We start from the raw sequence: 21,455 nt of genomic DNA, 5'->3' as shown, positions 1-21,455 counted from the left end.
AAAAAAACACACTTAGAAAAAAAGAGACCCCAAAGGGGGTTGTTGACTATGGGGTCCCAGACTTTAACTATGGGAGCTAAGACCCCACTGGCACCCACGTAACTCGAACTCTGCCCCATTCTCATATAGGCTGCAAAAGACCATTTAAAATCAATGCATCACTTGACTTCGGCTTGGCAGCCAGTGAAAATATATAGCCTACTCAGTTTATAGTCGTCGTGACAGTTTTGTGGTCAGTAAAATAGCTGATCTATCTATCTTTTGTGAGCTTTCTGACTGTTTTGCATAGTAGCCTAGGCTATTGCTTTTATATTTGTCATCTCAATGAAATGACTCACGAGTAGTACAAAGGACCCCAATGTAAACAAGCCACAGTGCTTTCCTGTGTTTCCAATTAGTAGACCTTGTATCTGAACTGTACTGTGCTTTTCCTATGCAAACTGCTAATAAGTATTCAATAAAAAAAAAATCTTCTTGAAATCGTCCCTGAAATCAAAGCAGCCACACAGGCACTGGCCCATGGACCCAACATTGAGAACCAGTCTCACACAACCAGAATAAAGCTATAGGCTACTTACATTTTTAATTGTCTTGGGAGCTTTCTCCAATTAGTCTAGCCTTACTGTTCATATAGGCCAGGAGACTTTTAAAACATGTAAAAAGTATCATAGGATACTAAGGTCCACTAACAAACAGCGTTATCAATTCAGTGTGGCATGGCCATGGTCAATGGACCACACCATTTTCATTGGCAAGGCCCCAGAGTCCATGGTGTGGTATGGCACCATTAACTGGTAATACGTGGTTTGTTTGCCCATGGTGCGGTGCCATATCCTTCAGCTGTACTTAGAGATTGCAGTGATTCAAATCAGTCTTTACAACGTAATTGAATAAGTTTGGTCACTTTCCATTTCAGAAACAGATGGCCTGAAGGAAGCAGATTTACTTAACTTATTTGTTTCTCAAGGAAGCGATAGGCTGCTCATTAGGCTGGTTGCATCAAAGAGCTATGACTTTCAGGCTACTAAACTGCAAAAACCAAATGGATACTTGTATAGTGTTTACATTAAGATGTGAATAGTTATCCATTCACCAAGTACAAAGAAAATGAAGCACAGTTGATTTGGATCACTTTAATTCAATTGTTAAAAATCGTACAGATCACCAGACAGCAGGCTCAGGACGTGAAGCAATGATTGAACAGGATGCTTTCAGTACATTAGAAGAGCATTTGATTTACAAAATGAACAAAATAAACTAGCTCCTTCACACGCACACAAACAATATTTCCAATATCTCAAACAAAACAAATTTAACTTGCTCTAGAGTCAAACACGCTGCTAAAACCAATACCAGGCATGGTTAATAAACAATGAGCAGTTAAGGTCCGTTGGCCATCAGTTAAGTCAGGGAAAAGGGGAGTCTAAAAGACCCAGAGCAGACAATTATCTCATCCATTTCGTGCAATAATGTGAAAACAGTGACCTTACATACATACGCACACACACACACACACACACACACACACACACACGCACACACGAAACAATATAAATCAGTCCAGCCAAACTGATGAAACTCAAAAACCGAACAGGAAGGCTTGTCCCACTTGCTTGGAGTGAATGCAGTAGGTAAAATAAACAGCCTTTAGGCCATGAAACATTTACACCCCCCCCCCCCCCCCCTTTCCACCAAAAAAAAAAAAAGAAAAAAAGAAAAACACCAGATCCACTTCCTTTCCCCATATCTCCATTCAAACAGATTGCAGTGAGTTTAAGTCTATTCATTTTAAAAAGGAAAGACAAATGTATTAAAACTGGAGAGCAGCTCTATTTATTTTCTCTTTTAATTCCCTAAATTGTCAGATTGTGCTGGAGCTCTTCTTCTACACCCACACGTGACGTTTGCAGTGAGCCACCGCCTGAAACGCAAAACCAAACCGGTTAGACAGGACACAAAGACATCTTCTCAGATCTTATCATTCAATCCAAGAAATAAAAATAGTCGTTGTCGGATGAAAACCTTGTATGTCCAAAACCGTGCATTTATCATTTATCAAGTGAAAACAGCCTATCTACAAGCACACAACGTGCGTTGTGCTTGTAGATCTGCCGTTTTCACTACTTTTGTGCAACAGAAACTTGGAGATAGGAAGTTCCCTCCCGACGACGACGAAATGAATATAAACACATTATAAAAATTAACTGTCTGGTGTGACTCACGTTGCATCGCGTTGCTGTCACCATGTTCTTGCACCAAAACGCAGGACCCCAGCTGCACTGCTCCATTCCCAGAAGCCTTCGCACAGCTTCAGGGCATGCTCCTACTTTCTGTTGGATACCAGAATCAAACACAACACAGGGTCAGTTAAGACCATACATGGGCAACTGGCATCCCCTTCAATTAATGCAGGTTAAAATCCGAATACTGATACATTATTAATTTCAGCAAGGTCTAATTAATATTAAAAGGTTGTCTTTTTTATGTCCAATGTATTTGTATTTAAGTTCATAACGTTTACATAAGTATAACTGTAAATGCATTTGAAATTAAATAAAAACTTTACTTTTCAGGATTCCAATTCGAAAGTAGGAAAAATAGCAGCTCTACACGTTTTGAGCTTGTTATTGTCTATTTTTGCTACTTTGGTGTGCCATAGAATGACAAAGTAGGAGATTAATTTAATTTTAGATGAGGCTTCTGCCCAACAGTATATGGTATGTAATGTGCCCCCCTGGAGTGAGTGTGTAAATATAGTGACTGGTGTCTACATCAAAGTTGTCCACCCCAGATCTAGACCATAAAGACATTTCAAGAAGCAGCATTGCAATCAATAAAAAAAAAAAAAAAAAGAATGTACTGTAAATGCATATCATTATTTCTCACAAGTAACAAGCAGAATTCAGGCCTCACCATGCACACAAAGTCAGGGTCCAGCATCTGAAGCAGCAGCTGCACAAGCATTGGCTCGTACTGCTCAACCAGCTGGTCGCACTGCGGACACAGGTTAAACTTGAGATAATATACGTATATCCACAACTTTCCAACATCCCATTGTGCATTGTGCAGAAGGCGAGCAGCATTTCCGGCGTCGCAGCCGAGTATGATCTACAAGCTCACAACGGTTGCAACTGCGACGCGAGCTTGCATGTCTGCTGTTAACCGGAAGTGTCCCGCAGATAATGCTACAGTAAAGTCTTACGGAAACAGGTGGATATATATATATATTTTTTTTAATTAAAACATTTTTTTTAAATTAAAAGTTGAACAATGGCATAGGCCTAGGCTCTGATGCCTGACAGCGTGTCGCGGGTTCGAATCCCAATCCAGACCTTTGCTGCGTGTCACTCTCCATCTCTCTCCTCATTTCCTGTCAGTCTACTGTCCCATCAATAAAAGCCAAAAAACAAATCTTTAAAAAAGAAAAAAGTAGAACCAATACATCATTCAATCATTACCTCGGTCCGGACAGCTTCGGGCATGAAGTTGCACACTTTCCTCACGGCATCCTCGATCTGTGCCTCGGTGGCATTCTTCTCCAGGATGCCGTCGATGTAGCGGACAGCCATCTTGCACACGTCACAGAAGCCGCCGCTCTTGAAGCGAGCCAGGTCCATTACAGCTAGAAGAGGAGGAAAGCAAATACAGTAAAATTACTTTCAATTAAGTACAACAAATTGTTAACAATTGTTAATTCTTTTTAGGTGCCATGAAATCATCTGGAGTAGAGTCCTTACGGATGTAGGCTCGGCTGGCGTCCTTGCAAAGCCCCAGCACGGTGCAGACGGTCTTGGGATCAGCCTGCTGGACCAGCAGCTCAATGATGGCTTGGCCGTAGGTCTCGATCAGATCCTGACACTGTGCGCTCAGTGAGGAAGGCAGCAGCTTGCACACCTTCTCCACCTGATGGATCACCTCCTCCTGTGAGACAAGTCCACAAGGATTCAGTTTGAAAATCAAAGGTCTAACGGCCACAACAAATGTAGATATATTTCAAACAGTAAACATTTGCAAGAAACTTCCAGCCTATGCCAGAATGTGTGTAGCTGCAGCACACGACACACACCTCTGTTGTCTGATCCGACAGCGTGGACTCCAGTTGCTTCATCACAAACTCACAGACGGCACACTGTGGAGAGTCGCGGGCACGCACCATGGGCTGCAACACAAGACCAAAGAAACCTCACATTATGTCTGGGAACTAAACACACAAGCCTTGTTATCGTCTCAGGTACGGATGAAAGAACAGGCATTAACGAAGCCCTGGCTTACCGTAGCAGGCTTGGAGGGGACAGCCTCCACTTTGATGGCAGGGGTCATCTTGAGAGCTGGGAACGTCTTGGCAGCAGGTACTATAGTTTTGGCAGGCTGCAGGTTCAGCATGGGAACAGATTTCTCCTCAGAAGTACAGAATCCAGCGCGGGCACAGATATCCTTAGGTTGCTGAGGGAATGACAGACAGTATGTTAGACACAAGAGTTATTACCGCTTAAAACCCAGGCCCCACTAGACATGCCACACAACATGAATGAAAAAAAAAAAAAAAAAAACATCCATATGTCATTTAAGGACCATTTAACAATATTGTTTAACTAAACCAAGCCATTCATGCAGTGTTTTCCAACTATTATAATCTTTAATGACAAATATCCAACACAGCAATCTGTGTCTTGCCAGCTGTATTTAAGCATGCACCCACAACAGCTCAGCTTCTTCCGAGTTAGCCTCTCTGAACCCGGGAACATCCAATTATACGAAGTATGAATTTAACACATACTTTGAAGGGAAAGGTTCAGGTTCAGACTTAATTTAAAGCACATGCATCCATCCCTTTGCTATGCAAACCTTCTTGTTATGAAACAATATCAACAGTAAAGCAAAATGAAACGTGGACCCTTTTTCAGTAGTTTCAACAGCAACAAACTTCCTGCAGTGGTCAGGTGAGTCAAAAACAGACGGTTACATCATGCAGTTCTACGACATTGGGTGAGTAGTACTAATAGTGAGGACGGCACAGGAAGCAAGAGCTATGGGTTGAGAGGCTACTGGCTGAACACAGAGTCCTACCTGTTCCTGGGGACCAGCACACAAAACCCACAGCAGAGAGGAGGAGAAACAGTGCAGAAAGTCAGATGGAAGAATGGTGGGGAGAAAAGTAGAAGAAAAACAGGAAACAAGCAAAAAGAAAAAAAGAGGGGGGGAAAGAAATATAAATGATTAAAGATGAGAATGAATTGAAAACAGCAGACAAGGTGGTGCCGTAAGACTCGTGTATGGGCTTAAAAAGTGTCACATTACAGCAGATCCGGTTCCATTAACTGCTGCATGACGCTCACCCACTGGGCATTAGACTTGAACATTGACTCATGTGAGCTCAAGTAAACAAGTTATTGCCAAGAGTTTGAGAAGAAAACTCACCATGGACATGAGCTGCTGAACAATGATGGGAGCATATTGGCTGATGTACTGCTTGCACTGCAAAGGAGGAAGGAACAGTCGGTATACATACACTACCAGAATTCTTAGACGTTCCATTAAAAACAGCAATATCATATTGACAGGGTTCCCACATTTTCTTAACTTTCCCACAACTTCTCCAAAGTATTTCCAGGCCTATAGCAATCATAGGGTGCCACAATGAGGCTATACACATTACACACACACACACCAGTGTTCCATCAGTGCACCATGAAAGACTCGAGCAAAGGTCATGTCATAAACAGAACAGATCTACAAGCAAACAGTAGAAATATTATTTTTGTCGTCCTGTATACTTTATCATAGGCCACATGTATTTTACGTAATGCCGTTTTGTTTCATACATGTCCAAACATTTGAGTAATTCCAAACCTTTACCAGGCCTAGAAAAACTTTATTTTTTCCTTCAAAATATTTCCAGGAATTTCATGACTGTGGGAACCCTGTATTGAAGAATTTTGACTCATATCTAGGACCCAGAGAGCCGGGACTCACCAGATCAGACATGCCAGGTCCCAGGACGTCACACTGCTTCTGAAGGCTCTCAATGAGAGTAGAGACAAATGTTTGGTTTTCCTTCGCCTGTTGCTGAGCATCAGTCAAGAACTTGACACAGTCCTGGCACACGTCACCAGCCTCCTACAGATAGCATGAGAAGTGCAGACAGGAGAAGTAAAATAAGGTTAATTTAGGACCACATCTGCTGAACACACACCAGAGAGTAGAGGCCATGCAATGACTCGCTTTCAATTCCTGGTTCATTTACAATGTTTGTACAAACACTAAATCATGCAAGCTCTGGCCTTTTCTTTAAAAAAAAAACGAATAATCTCCAGTAGATGGTGATATAGGCTGATAGACCATTTCTATCCGGCACTTTCAAACAGTAAGCAGTCACATTCATAGACATAATTATTAGAAAGGTAGACGCCTCCTCCGGCTCTGGGGCTTTGGGGAACTTGTATATCTGCTATTTCTGAGCGGTGGTAAACCGCTCCATAGAGTGGCTGTGCGTGTGTCTAGCCTTTTTCCTCAGCGTTTTGCCATAGCAAAACGTGTGTGTGTGTAGCATAGAGCTCCATAGAGCTCCATGCGTTTGTCTAGCCTTTTTCCTCAGCGTTTTGCCATAGCAAAAAGTGTGTGTGTAGCATAGCCTGTACATCCTAGCTCAAATCGTAGTCTGAAGACGTTATGCAAGCACGACCACCGCTCACTTCACATTGGGTGTGATTTTTTAATAGTTAAGGCATAAAATAATGGTTAAAGTAATAATGCGTTGCAGGTCTTAATGGGTTTAATATAGCGGTGTACTGTACATGTTCTGGGGCTTCTTGTTTGGGTGCCTTTGGCTTGGGGATGAGCATTGGGGGCATGATGATGAAGGGTGCCAGTACTTGTTGTGGGTCCTTTTGTTTGGGTGCCTCTGGCTGGGGGTAGAGCAGCTGGGGCACGTTGATGATGAAGGGGGCGATGCGCTCCGCCAGGTCCACCTGGGGGATCTCATTGGACAGGAGCTGCTCCTTCTCCTGGGCCAGGGCTGCCTGCTGGGAGCGACACAGACCCATGGCGCTGCACACCACCGAAGGGTCGTCCTGAAACACAAACCATCAGGGCAGATCAATAACTTGACTCTGAGAGACCCCATGAGCCAAGTTAACATGTTTTGGGCATGTCATATTGTAGCTTAACGTTTAAAAAAATCACACCCGTGTGAACTGAGCGGTGGTCGTGGAGGCTGCGCAACAGCAAAACAAATATATAATAATAATAATAATAATTATAATAAAAAATATTAAAAAAATATTTAAAAAAAATAATAATAAAATATATATGGGGGGGGGGGGGGGGGGGGGTGCTTGCTTGCGTGTGAGAGAGAGAGCCATCCATCCATCCATGTCACTCAGGCCACCACTGGTATTGCAGTTGATGCTCAGGGCAGACTAGACTCAACAGCACCTCTCTGGTCACCAGGGGTACTTAGGCTACATACGGACCCACATACATAGACGGACGGATACACACACGGCCACGCTATGGAGACGGCGTGACCACCGCTCAAAAAAGAACGCTAAATTGGAAGTCAGTTTTTGCCAAATGCCACAATCATAATTATGTGGATGTATAGAATAAGACTTTGGTGGTTAAATTCATGAAAATTAGCTTGGGTAATTACAATGTTTTATCAGAAATACTTCTGCTGTGTAACCAACAGTGTTAGCCATCATGCTACTGTGTCTTCACTGTAAAGCAAAAAGCATTGTGTACAACATAGCATACCTTAAATGTACCATTACTCCAAGACATAGTGCTTGTTATGAGTAGTCAATTATTATAGTTACCACTACAGGATGAGTTTACATGGAATAATGAAGGTGCTTAGAGTGGCCCTGGGAAAACTACTTTATGGGCATATTGGTCAATAGCTAGTCTTCTGACTTCTGATCTCAGTATCATTGTTAAAGGTTAGAGAAAAAAGCTTACTAGATCAGAAATGGTCGATCACGAGAGGCGCCACAATGGCTACTCTGTTCCCCTTTAGTGTTAATACTCACTTCCCTATCAATGGCCCTTATTCAGCCCCCTGGCCACTACTTCCCCTCTCAGCCTCATCAGCTCTTCCTCTGATTCACACAAAGCTTCTCTTAAAGAGCCTGAGATGAGGCACAATTCCAGGTGGATAAACTGCCTAACTCGCTATATAAACTCCAGGAGGCATTATTAGGGTTATCTTTAACAAATGTAATCTTCTGCTCATCTGCAGCCATCAAACTTCTCCCATGCACTAAATAACAAAATGGTTCACCTCTGATGTCAAGTTGAAGCAATTTGGTTAACGCTTGACCTGGTATTTTTATTTTACAAGTCCTATTAAAGAAGCTGAATACAAGACAAGTTCAAATCCACATTGCTAGTGCCCACCAGTTCTCCAGTGATGATTCCAATGAGAATGGGGTAGTAGCTGTCCACCATCTCCTTGCACTCTGCAGTCAAGCCCTCATCGGGGATCAGCTGACATGCCTTCTCCAGGTATCCAAGGAGCTCAGACTGCAAAAACAAAGCATAGAGTTAAGTGTAAAAAAAGAGCAATTAAGGGAGTGCACGCTCTGTACCGATAAAATGTTCCACTGTTGCCGTTGCGAAAGGATAACGTTCGAGAGCATTATTAACCTCATAAACCCTTTTCTCCTTGTGAGATGAAAAAGGCCTTGGAACAAGCCCCCGCAGAATACGGATACTAGGGTTCAAGTGGTTTAAGTTAAAGGTTCAATTGTCAAAGGCAGTGTCAAACAGTACAGATAGAACAAGGATTGTCAGATCTCGCTCACCTCAGTGGCATTATCCTTCAACAGCTGTTCTACCACTGTCAAAACCTCCTTGCAAAGTTCACATGGCACCGATTTCTGTAAGGAGAAAAACGTATTATTGCATGTAACCAATCACTGGTGTATCACTGATCCAAAGTTTACACCAAGATCCATGAACATTCAATACAAACAAGGCGGGCAGAAAATGCGGGACTGGGGGTTGTCAAAAATGCCTCAATGCAAGCAGGACCTCACCATTTGGGGCTTGTTCCATACGTTCTGTGTGCAGTGCGCCACGGCTCCACAAATAGATGCGGTCTTCACATTCTGACACCAATAGGGGGGACCGCGAGCACACTGCTCAGTGCCGAGCAGAGGGGTCGCTACAGCTGAAAGTAGAAGAAAAAAAAAGTCTCATGTATAAAACAGATCTTTTCAGCAGTCAAATGGAATAAACATTGCCAATCACAATTTTTGCTACAAATTGTACAAAACATGGGATACCGACATTTCTCCAGCTAATCTGCAGTTGTCATCTCATTTGAGAGGCGAAAAGAAGTTAATCTTGTTCAAATTCCTTAAAGCCGATAAGGGTCTAATCTATCAAGGAAACAATTGGATTCTTATGATTATGCTTTCACTTTCTCTCTTACAAGTGCAATAAATTAAGATTATTTTGTCCTCAAATAATTTAATAAATAACTGGCCAGGCACATAGGCTGGTATTCCGGCCTGACAGCGTGTCGCGGGTTCGAGCCCCGATCCCGACCACCTTTGCTGCGTGTCACCCCCCCCCCCCTCCCCCTCCCCCATCTCGCTCCCCATTTCCTGTCAACCTACTCTTACTGTATACCTATGAATACAAAGGCATATATATATATTATATATATATATATATAAAATAATAACTTAAAGTTATACCATGTAACTTTTTTTATAAAACAAATCTTAAAATTGTCCTGTTAAATCGCTAAAGTTTTAGAACACCCACTCTGTTATTTTCAGCTTCTGAAGCCTTCTCTTTATATGTTTTCTATGAGTTGTGAGGGGGGGAGAATTTCCCGGCAAAATGATGTCATTTCCCACATGATACACTACCGGCCAATCACAGCGCAGATCATACACCACCGGCCAATCACAGCGAGTCTTGCTGTCTCTAAAGGAAGTAGCTTCCCTCAGCAACTGTGTTTACATTGGTGAAGGAATCTTGCTTGCTACTCCCTCAATCCTGGTCTAAAAATGACGGGAGACGGCTCTACGGATGCGTATCGGCGAGGCGGAGGTGCTCGTGACGGCCGTGGTGGTCCGCGGCGAGCCGGCGACTCCGGCCGAAAAAAGCAATACCGCTACTGACCATTAGTTGAGCAGCTTCCACAGTACAGCTTTAATAAAAAAATAAAACAAAATCATGGTAGTTCACATTCCAAGCTTCTTCAATTGATTCCAATTTCCTAACAAGTTATTCTAATTAAACCTATAATAGTATTACAGTATGTCTGCTAGTCTAGACACCCAGGTCTTTAAGGAATGAGGTCATGATCATAATGAGGAAAATGTTATACAACAGGGTAACAACCATTCAAATGTGTCTGCACTCTGCACTACTTCAATAATAGTCTTAAAATGTCAACAGGAAGACAGTGTTAATTAGCTTCAGTAAATATGTCAAAAGACACTGTTCACTCTAAGGACAAATCCCATAATGATGGGAAAATGCTTGGATTGAGACTACTTTATATATTTACCCAATGTATTATCGTTACAACTGACTGACAAGATATGACAGGTTTAAGTGACAAGGAACAAAGACATAAAAGTCCCCCCTCATCCCATTTTGCACAGTAAAATCCTCTGGAGGGCTCACTGAAAGTCCCCCCCTCCCATCCCATTCTGTAGTTATTCACTCCCACACACAGTTACAGTGCAGGTCCCTCCCACAATCCACTTCTTGTGGGTCACATGTACAGTCAGACAAAACAACAAGCCGTCCCAAACAGGCCTTTTGTCCTCATGACAGAGCCAAGTTACTGTAAATCCTCTCACCAGAGAAACGGAACAACCACCAACTTGCGTGATTCAGCAAGCGGTTTAGCACTCACTTTCCAGGCCAAAGTTAACAGAAACATTGACAATTTAGGCATTTAGCAGACGGTCTTAATCCAGAGCGATTTACAATAAGCAAGGACAGCAGAAGGTGCTTTGAAGCTATACACAGTCACACACACACACACAGTCACACACAGTCACACACAGTCACACACACACACACACACACACACACACACACACACACACACACACACACACACACACACACACACACACACACACACACACACACACACACACACACACACACACACACACACACACACACACACACACACACACACAAGGATGCCAGGTCAACAATGACTTGGCATCAGTCTACATGCCATCTAAATTACATTTAAGGCTTTGCAAAAGCCTGCCCTGCAAGGCCAACTTGGGGACACTGTGTCCCCATTCTGGGGTGAACATTTGGCCAAAATAGATGATCTACAAGCTTGTTGTTGATCTCTTATAAGTGACCACCCTAGGTGGAGTAGGGAATCAATGACAGTTAAGCAGTTGTCCTACGTGATTTAGAAAGAAGGAGAAAAAAATAAATAAAAGGAACATTAAGACTAACGTTGAATTTGTCTGGTCCTGGTAGAAGAGCCAGGCAACTATATAGTAGGGCAGGAGAGAGGGGTCTACCAGCACCCCAATGACATGTTTTCGAAACCTGTTTTTTTTGGACCGTTATGATGTCTAGTTATGATTTCTGCTTGTTGCCGTCGCCAACTAATACCCCATGGGGTTCATTTTTAACCTTTTCTCACAACTATTCCCATTCTGAACCATACAATGGTCATAACAGAAAATGCCATAACGCTTGATGTAAACAACCTACAGGGACAAATGAACACACTTTTCTATATGATTTTGACCCAGGGAATTCATTAAAGTGGTTATTTTTTACATTTAAGCACATCTTGACCCTATTTCAGGACAGAAACGGCGAAGAATAACCCAAAAATGTTCAAAACACGTCTATACTTCTCTTTGTACAGATGAATTAAGGTGTATTCTTTTGATACCACAGGTTTTTTAGGACCCTTATGATGTCTAGTTATGATTTCTGCTTGTTGCCGTGGTCAACTAATGTCCCATGGGGTTAATTTTTAACCTTTTCTCACATATCCCCAATTAGTGTGGGGATTTAGGGGAGCAAATGCTAAATTTGTGCAATTTTGACTTAAAGCGCGAAATTTTGCACAGATGTAGCCCAGGGCTTGCTCTAATGATTTAGCTAGCGCGCCCGAGTCTGCGACCTTCGGGGTCTCCACAGCGGTCAAATCAAGTTGGGCTTCCATTGACTTTCTATACAGGAGGAAAATACCCAGAAAAAATTTTTTTTTCTGGGTATTTAAGGAGGATCTGAGGGGTCTAACTAGGGGTTTGTCATGATGCTGAATCCATTGCAGGCATTTGTTTTGCACAAAAAACATTCAGTGGGCTAGAAATGGCCTTAGAAAACAATACACGTATGGGTGAGTATTCATGTTAGTCGGAGGCCTTAGGGTTTTTTTTTTCTCGTGCTAATCAGTCTAAAAGTTCAAGATTTTGCACAGATGTAGCTCAGGGCATGCTCTAATGATTTAACTAGGGTGCCCGAGTCTGCGACATTCGGGGTTGCCACAGCGGCCAAATCAAGTTGGGCTCCCATCGACTTTAGTGATGAAAAGTGATGAGTCATCACTTTTCAGAGTTGTGTGGGTGCTGTGGCGACCCCGAAGGTTGCAGACTCGGGCGCCCTAGCTAAATCATTAGAACATGCCCTGAGCTACATCTGTGCAAAATGTTGAACTTTTAGACTGATTAGCACGAGAAAAAAAAACCCTAAGGCCTCCGACTAACATGAATACTCACCCATACGTGTATTGTTTTCTAAGGCCATTTCTAGCCCACTGAATGTTTTTTGTGCAAAACAAATGCCTGCAATGGATTCAGCATCATGACAAACCCCTAGTTAGACCCCTCAGATCCTCCTTAAATACCCAGAAAAAAAATCTTTTTCTGGGTATTTTCCTCCTGTATAGAAAGTCAATGGAAGCCCAACTTGATTTGACCGCTGTGGAGACCCCGAAGGTCGCAGACTCGGGCGCGCTAGCTAAATCATTAGAGCAAGCCCTGGGCTACATCTGTGCAAAATTTCGCGCTTTAAGTCAAAATTGCACGAATTTAGCATTTGCTCCCCTAAATCCCCACACTAATTGGGGATATGTGAGAAAAGGTTAAAAATTAACCCCATGGGACATTAGTTGACCACGGCAACAAGCAGAAATCATAACTAGACATCATAAGGGTCCTAAAAAACCTGTGGTATCAAAAGAATACACCTTAATTCATCTGTACAAAGAGAAGTATAGACGTGTTTTGAACATTTTTGGGTTATTCTTCGCCGTTTCTGTCCTGAAATAGGGTCAAGATGTGCTTAAATGTAAAAAATAACCACTTTAATGAATTCCCTGGGTCAAAATCATATAGAAAAGTGTGTTCATTTGTCCCTGTAGGTTGTTTACATCAAGCGTTATGGCATTTTCTGTTATGACCATTGTATGGTTCAGATTGGGAATAGTTGTGAGAAAAGGTTAAAAATGAACCCCATGGGGTATTAGTTGGCGACGGCAACAAGCAGAAATCATAACTAGACATCATAACGGTCCAAAAAAAACAGGTTTCGAAAACATGTCATTGGGGTGCTGGTAGACCCCTCTCTCCTGCCCTACTAATAGGTCAACAAAGTTCACACAAATCACTGAAAGCAAGGGTCAAAACTCTGGTGTTACGGAAATGAAACTCTGCAAAAACGACAACAATTTATGTGACTAATGCCAACCATGAGGAGATAGTAACCTAAACGTTATGAGTAACTCATCACATGCCACTGTGCAGAACAAAAGATTATAACTGTGGAAACACATTGCTCAACAAAAATATCTGGCCTACTTCGGAGTTTCAATGTCGCAGGCATGTAAATACAGGTTGGCCGCCTGTCGAGTTGGGGGGGCAAAGGACATTACTGTCTGTGTGTGTAAAGCTTATTTCACCAGGTCAGTCAGATAAGCGCTATATACAGACACACAAAGAGCAAATGCCATGAGTTTTCAGGAACCGATAGTGCTAATGCTTCTGCATTTAACTGCTACTGTTTGCTGACAATGAATGAAACATAGCTTCAGTTTCACGTGCAAACATGTCAAACCCACAGTTACATTGTTATAAACGGCCCCAGTTGCTCCCAGTCACGTAGGCCTACATCCTCATACCGGTAGTACAAAGTTGTGTTTTCAGCTAGGTAATTTAGAAGATAAATTCACGGCAGGGAACAAAAATCCTTTCTGCAGAAGAATGCGATAAAGTTTAGACACCTGCACCTCCCGCGCCCCCACCCAATGAAAAGATGAAATGAAACTTGCGGGGGATCACATTTCACACTTCTGCATTTCTTCAAGTTACAAAAACAATACTTCAACTATTAATGCCAGTAGGGAAAGTAATCCATCAGGACATACATTAACTAGTTTGTAGTTTCGTTATATTTTCAATTTGAATGTTGTATTATGCAAAAGCATTCAAGGTTCAGTAAGTGATCTATTTGTTGTTAGAGTAAGTGTTAAATTGCCATACAGTGTAACTGTTTGTTCAGTATTGGGGTCTGTCCAGCTCTTTAGCAGTTTATGTTAATAAAGCACAAATTGTTAAGAAAGGCATTCTATAGATGACGCTTATCATTATAGAAAAACTATATATTTTCAGGTCAGGATACTAATGTTATCCAATCAGCCAGGAGAGATAAGAAGGAAAACAAGTGAAATTGGAACTGATGATGACAAAGAAATGAGCAGGCAAAACCTGTACTGGACACTAAAAATTGAGCTTGAGAGACCCTCGCCTTGGATGAAGACTATCATAGATGCATTTCATCCGAGTCTGACTTTTGCTTTCATATCAGACTGTTACAGAACAAACAATCAATAATTAGAAAATAGAGCTTTAACTTTATAACAAAGCAAAAGTTTTAACCAAAAACTCCAAAAGTATCACTTACACAACCTCTAATGTTTTTTGTAATGCAATTATTACTCATCACCTTTAACCCCAATGAGTAAACAACATCTTCGATGTTCCAGGAAATAGACTTTTGTCAAAACAGGTTAAGTCGATAATAGTCGAGACAAAGCATAATCTCTCACCTAGCTGATTTTTACTTTCTTAAATTATCTTGATTTTAGAGATCATTTTAAAATTACTTTTATATTATTTATTATATTTTAATTAGCCTGAATTTAGTGATCTAGCCCAGTGGTTCTCAACCTTTTCATGCCGTGACCCCCAAAATAATCATATTTTAACTGGAGACCCGTCACCCTGACGAGCACCAAGAGTTGAGGCATTACATTTTGTATAACACGGTCCTATAGCGGCTATTTTCACAATTTCTGCCTATAGTATTTCACGATTTATTTAATTTGTCATTTTAGAGGTATTAAAAAGTTCTTAAATTGTCACTTTAGAAATGTGCATATTGGCCTACCCTCTCTAAACACTTACACTTTATGTTGGTGTGTTGACTGTTGAGAGAGAAAACAATGTTGCACTTCAAGTTAATCATCTGGGGACCCCCCAAAATAATTTGGGGACCCCCCTGGGGGTCCCGACCCACAGGTTGAGAACCACTGATCTAGCCTACTCATGTCTCTTGCCGACAAGACCTATGTTCTTCTCGGAAAACGACACCGTGGTAGGACAGATTATAGACCAGAGAGAGACGCATTGCTGATACTGACAGCCAAGATGTGTTGGGGCAACTTGGGGCGTTACTTTAGCAGTTAGCACCATATCTATATGGTTAGCACAGCCAGCTAATTAGCCTAGCCACGCCGCTGTAGCAATAACATTAAACACGTCAGCTAACTCTAGCAAACTGTCAGTGCAAAATGACCAAAACAAACGAAGTGACCAAAACAAACACATTATTTTAGTGCCAGTATTACGAAAAACAAACGTGAAACACATTGAAACGTCGTCATCTACACGACTACTAGTCAAAGTTAGCAATGACTTGGCCTCTGTTGATGTTTACCAAAACGTTTCACGAAAACAGCAGATCTACAAGCTCTCAGCTCATCGCGGTGCGACGCGCTGTGAGCTTGTAGATCTGCAGTTTTCATCCGCACAGACAGCAAGCACCGCAGTCGCAGTAGGAAAAAGACAATTCGAAACACTTCCGCACTTCAATGAAAACTCAAGCAACCATTACAAAGCAAAACACTTGACTCGGGACATTTACACATTTTCTCATCTTGTCGTTGTTTTTTTACCTGACGAGACGAAGAGCAGAGCTATAAGCGGCAGCATGATGACTCTGCTGCTGTTTAGTTGGTATCTTTTATTCGCTGTTTTGTTCGTCTCTTGTTGAATGAAGGAGAAGGACGTCGTGTTCTGTATTTCTGCAGTGCAGCCGAGCCTTGTTGATGCTTTTATTATGACCACCCTGTCACATGATGACTCATGTCACATGACCGGTGACGTCACAGTCACGGTCCTCTTTGGTTGCAAAACACCACCAAGGGGCACTTTTCTCTGCTGCAGCTGAACCTTGGCTTACACACTGCTTGATTTATTTGTTTTCTATGTATATAAGTCTTCTTCGTTAAATTAATATCTGCTTTGATCATGTATATTAATAATAGCATTGTTCATAAAAAGTCAAGAGACGACAACATTGTGAGCAAATATGCATGTTTAGAAAATGTGTTAGTATTGGGGATATTGGCAAAATGTTACAAAACAATCTGCAAAAACTTTCTCTCTCTCATAAGAATCCCCCTGACTCTGATGTTGTATTATCTGATAATGTGCTAATCATATGACTTCTTTGTTTGTAGGCTTGTTTTTTGTGAGATTTAAAGGAGTCCCCATCCGCAATCAATGGGGGTACATGTATTGTAATCAAATTATTGTCTTAGGAATGCGACAATTACAAAACAATATTACCGGTATTGAACTCAAGTCTCCATGGTGTGAGTGATCAATAGGGGTAAAAAACATTTTTGGGGTTAACTACTCCTTTAATGTTACCTAGTGTAAGAGGGTAAATGTCTTGCACCTCGACACTGAAGCGGTTGTTATTTATTTTTCCAGACAAATTTTGAACCAGTTCAGACTTCAGAGTGTTTCCACCGAAAATGAATTGAACCCTAAAAGTTGGTTCAGAACTGGAACCATTTATTTTTTTATTTTTGCCCTGACCTGGGAACCAAAGTGGGCATGTCACTATCCAATAGGTTGGAAGATGCAGATCATATGCAGAATTGAAAGATCATCATTAAAAACAATGAAAAGAAAATTTAAACTGTAACTGCCATTAATGATTGAATTTCCCCCAATAAAAGGACACTTTGACCTGGAATCGAACCTGGGACAACTGGGGCAAAACATGCTAACAGGTTTACAGTAGACGTACTGTATATCAGTAACAGAAGGGCAGATTTTAAAAGAGTTTTCACGTTTCTGACCTGTTCCTTGGGAAGTGTTATCAAACCTAAATATGAAAAACAGAAGTATCCCTTTAACACACAAGGTCAGTTCAAAAATAGAACATGTTACAAGTTAATAGGTACTTTGTCTTCATGAGGATATAAAACTGTAAAGAGGAACATCCGATAGAGAACTGAGATAATCTACAGTACTCCCACTTCTAATAAAAATCTGTCCTTATATAAGGTTACACCCCGCCACTCCGAGATGTCTCCTTTCCGACATGTCTCCATTCCGACACTAACCCTATCTCTAACCCTAAACTTAACCCCTATGGGAGTGTTGCCACTCCGACAATAAGAAGTCAATTTCGGAGTGGCGACATGTCGGAATGGAGAGCGACTCCCCCTTATATAAGTACGTTGCAATATATTGGGTAAGACTACAGTAATAAATTAATGGTGTATGTATATATTATAACCGTTAATCTCATGATCTATGACAGTTTTATATGTTCTTAAGACTATTATTTCAACCATTTCAGCCAACCTTGTCCTAACTTTCATCGAAAAAAGATGGCTAGGAGTGTAATAAGATGTTTAAAATGTGCTTAACCATTTCAACCCTGGCATTCCTATTTTGAGTAGTTTTTCGCAAATATTAAAAAATGTTTCAAATCTCTTTAAAAAATATATATATATTGACAATAGCAAATCTACAAACTCACAGCGGCGTCGCATCGCTACTTGTTGATTAGTTATTTATAAAATGTGTCATACAATGAAGCATACACAGTGCTTACATGGTTAATGGTGAACTTTACAGCACATTCAGGGAAAGAACCCCATGTTAAGAAATTCAGAGTTAGCGGTAGAAACTAGAAAGGGGATTTGCTGGGAACAAGAACTGAAACTGTCTTCACTGACACAAACATTAACCTAAAGTCTATTTCAAATGAAAAAAGCAGAACTCATAATGTAAGGTACAAAAAAAAGTGATTTATTTTACAATACAACACCAACTGCAGGCCAACATGAGAAAACTTTATATTGCTTTTCTTCTGGCTGTGACGTTCAAAGCCCTGTAAAACAAAGACATCTGTTATACAGTATTACAAATTACAGTGCGAGCACACACACACACACACACACACACACACACACACACACACACACACACACACACACACACACACACACACACACACACACACACACACACACACACACACACACACACACACACACACACACACACACACACACACTTCAACAGGGCGTTATTACTAGATATGATTGTTGTAATGTAATTGGAGGTTTGACCTGCACCCCCATTATCTGCACATTATCGAAGTGTCGTTCGAATGCACTGCAGTATCTTTGATAACGTACATTATGGCGTTACAAGCATCAGAATCAGCTTTATTGTCACATCACAGGTTTACAGAAGTAAAGAAGTGGGCAAAATTCATTTTTGTGCATAGTTCCCACTGTATTGTTATTTCCACGTAGAAGAAAGATAGGGAAGAAGAGAGAGAGAGAGCGGGGGGGCATAGCTAACTAGAATTAATCAGTATTCAGTATAGTTCATTACTGTATTATATACTGCGGTCTGTGGAGGTCAAACTTAGAACATATTGCAAAAATGGTAGGTTAGCTTTCACTTTATTGCTTGTCTAATAGTTGTGTTGGTTGTTGTGGAAGTGTTGCGATCTTTTTAGTATTGTTTCGCTTGCTCTCTGTATTTTATCATCCTATCACTACTTTGATTGATTGATTGGAGGATTGAATACTTTATTAGCAGTCCGCATATGAGATACATAAAGGGATCCTGTGTAAATAAGCCATAAAGCTTACTAGGATATCCTTTTAGTTGACCTTGTGATGAAACTGTACTTTTTCATAGATAACATAAAATGTTAGCCTTGAATCAAGACTATCATAGTCTGACTTTTACTTTCGAAAAAGTCTGACTTGCGGTCCTCAGATGAACCCCAGATGATCCCCAGCTAAATGATGGAGAGTTTGTAAACAAATGGACCCTTATAGATCTTTAACTATTGAGAGCTATTTAATCACCTGCATTAATTAATTTACAAGAAGTCTACACAATTAGAGAATGTAGAAGAATTGTTATTTTTCTCAACATGGGCCTGTTATCTCTCCTATGGTACCAATATCAATACAGCATGGAATTGTGGACACAATCTTATCCAACGATAACAAAATATTCTAAGTCTTGGGTATGAGAGGCTAAATCTCATCAAATGGTGTTCCGCGGTTCAAATGACAAATAAGCAATGGACCTTGATATGAAAATAAAAAGGTTGAAAACCACTGATCTATGGAATTGTTATGGGCTTACATTCGTTCATTTCTGGACGGTGTCCTGGGCTTCAGGGGGAGGGCCGCCACAGCAGGGTCTCTTGGAGACCTCAGGGTCTTTCTTTAGCACGGTCTGCCTCACCACGTCCACGTCACGCTCCAGGTGGTCCAGCAAGCCCGTGAGGATATTGGGCGCCGCGTGGAAGTCCACCAGGAAGTAGGAGCCGTGCGTGTGTCGCTCGTTGTGCTTGGAGATCTTGTAGGGCAGCAGCCTCTCGCCCAGGTTCTCCAGGTCTCTGACCACCGCGCCCCGCTCCATCAAGGTCTCCACCGTCCTGCGGATAAGGGTTGGGACGATAATCGTTATTATCGTTTATCGTGATAAAAAAAAAAGCTGACAATAATCGTATCGCAGATTTAATTTATCGTTAAATTGTCTTCTGTCATACAATTCAATTCAAAGGAGCTTTATTGGCATGAGAAAAATATACTTTTACATTGCCAAAGCAAGTGTCAAAATATACACTGGGACACACTGGGAGGAATAATTCACCCCTGCTGAGCTGCAGCCATAAAGTGCATATCCGGCAAAGTCACAGGGTACCACTCTATCTAAAGCGAACCTGTAGAGAATGTACTTGATAGTCTTTATTTTGTCACTGTACCAATTCTCTACAAACTCACAACTCATCACGTTGCAACGCGTTGAGAGCTTAGTTGTAGATCTGCAATTTTTGGCAAACATTCCCCCCAGAATATGGATGCTGGGGTTCAAGCGGTTAACCAAAAGTGTCATGTTTAAAAGTTTTAAGGGGGTCCTCTTGCCTGGCTCCAGCCAATAGACCCGCCCACTCTCTGAGCGGACTGGTTCTCTTGGTCTGGTGTTGTCATATGAGGCCAAAGTTTCTCTGGTTTAGGCAGAACCAAGCCAATGACAGTCAGAGCCTCGAGGAGGGGGTTGGTCTAACTTTTAAAAGTCAACAGAAACAGGAGCTCAGCCAAAGCTCTTAATTGCTCCCTTTGAACTTTAAAAGGGGTTGTGCTTACCTCGTTAGCATCAAAGACAACGACCTGTTTGATGCCTATCATAGAGGGGAGGGGGAGGGGGGAATGTTTTTGTGTACACACAAGTCAAACACAACCCCTCCCACCAGATCTCTTGTGATTGGGAATTTCAAATTTCAAATCCCCTCCCCTTTGAAATCTCTTGTCAATGGGACAATGTCAGACTCAAGCTCAGCACAGAGTCTGAAATCAGGCTAGGGGTCCTCCCTATGTTCCCCACACAGGTCTCCAGGTTAGCATTCACCAGCGTCGGCAGGTTAGCATTCACCAGCGTTAGTTTTACTGAGGTTAGGGGTTAAGGTTAGGTAGGTTTAGGTGGTAAGTGTAGAAAATAGAACCTGGGGAACATAGGTACTGTCACGTTTTAAGCATAATTTGTATCATCACGATATTATCGTTAATCGCTATTATTTTGGTCACAATACTCGTGACATGACATTATCTTATAGACCCGTCACCCCATACATACCTGCGGAGGGCCGCCGCGGTCTCTGGCCGCTGCATGGCCTTCATGATGAGGGCCAGCTCGTAGCGGGGCATGGTGGTTTTCAGATGAACACAACAAAGAAGACAGATAATAATAATAATACTAATCGAAACAGACGAATGTCATGTCTAAAGCCATGGGTTCGAATAGAGGACGGCCATGTTAAATTAATGACATGTACGGGAAGAGGAGGAGTTTGTTTACGTATAATGTATGGGACCGTGGAGT

General features: G+C 41.6%; 2 protein-coding genes across 3 annotated transcripts; both read right to left on the bottom strand.

Moving 5' to 3' along the window:
* Positions 1-1,118: 1,118 nt before the first annotated feature.
* Positions 1,119-16,348, bottom strand: psap (prosaposin). Of its 2 annotated transcripts, none has more exons than XM_080740134.1 (14): positions 16,193-16,348; positions 9,039-9,172; positions 8,805-8,879; positions 8,398-8,523; positions 6,795-7,070; positions 5,974-6,117; positions 5,419-5,475; positions 4,273-4,443; positions 4,067-4,159; positions 3,738-3,921; positions 3,459-3,622; positions 2,914-2,994; positions 2,223-2,330; positions 1,119-1,921 (listed from the first exon to the last, which is right to left on the bottom strand). In XM_080740134.1, exons 1-14 carry the CDS (start codon positions 16,227-16,229, stop codon positions 1,886-1,888), a joined length of 1,686 nt encoding a protein of 561 aa, XP_080596260.1. In that variant the 5' UTR covers positions 16,230-16,348; the 3' UTR covers positions 1,119-1,885. The 2 variants fall into 2 exon arrangements, with proteins under 2 accessions (XP_080596260.1, XP_080596261.1); XM_080740135.1 differs by having other exon boundaries at positions 6,873-7,070.
* A 1,981-nt stretch (positions 16,349-18,329) lies between these two features.
* Positions 18,330-21,394, bottom strand: mrps6 (mitochondrial ribosomal protein S6). Its single transcript, XM_080740287.1, has 3 exons — positions 21,210-21,394; positions 19,716-20,010; positions 18,330-18,432 (listed from the first exon to the last, which is right to left on the bottom strand). The coding sequence occupies exons 1-2, from the start codon at positions 21,278-21,280 to the stop codon at positions 19,722-19,724; spliced, it is 360 nt and encodes a 119-aa protein (XP_080596413.1). The 5' UTR covers positions 21,281-21,394; the 3' UTR covers positions 18,330-18,432; positions 19,716-19,721.
* Between the last annotated feature and the right edge of the window lie 61 nt (positions 21,395-21,455).

This window comes from Nannobrachium achirus (assembly GCF_963921795.1).
Source record: "Nannobrachium achirus genome assembly, chromosome: 13".
In the NCBI taxonomy this organism is placed as follows: Eukaryota; Metazoa; Chordata; class Actinopteri; order Myctophiformes; family Myctophidae; genus Nannobrachium; species Nannobrachium achirus.
This window is presented reverse-complemented; position numbering and strand designations above follow the sequence as displayed.

Excerpts from the sequence above, each read along its gene's own strand:
- psap (XM_080740134.1), bottom strand. The coding sequence starts at position 16,229 with ATGCTGCCGCTTATAGCTCTGCTCTTCGTCTCGTCAG. Across the intron at positions 9,173-16,192 it reads TCTGCTCTTCGTCTCGTCAG|CTGTAGCGACCCCTCTGCTC; the intron begins GTAAAAAAACAA and ends TTCTACTTTCAG. Across the intron at positions 7,071-8,397 it reads GAATCATCACTGGAGAACTG|GACGACCCTTCGGTGGTGTG; the intron begins GTGGGCACTAGC and ends TTTGTGTTTCAG.
- mrps6 (XM_080740287.1), bottom strand. The coding sequence starts at position 21,280 with ATGCCCCGCTACGAGCTGGCCCTCATCATGAAGGCCATGCAGCGGCCA. Across the intron at positions 20,011-21,209 it reads ACCGCGGCGGCCCTCCGCAG|GACGGTGGAGACCTTGATGG; the intron begins GTATGTATGGGG and ends CCTTATCCGCAG.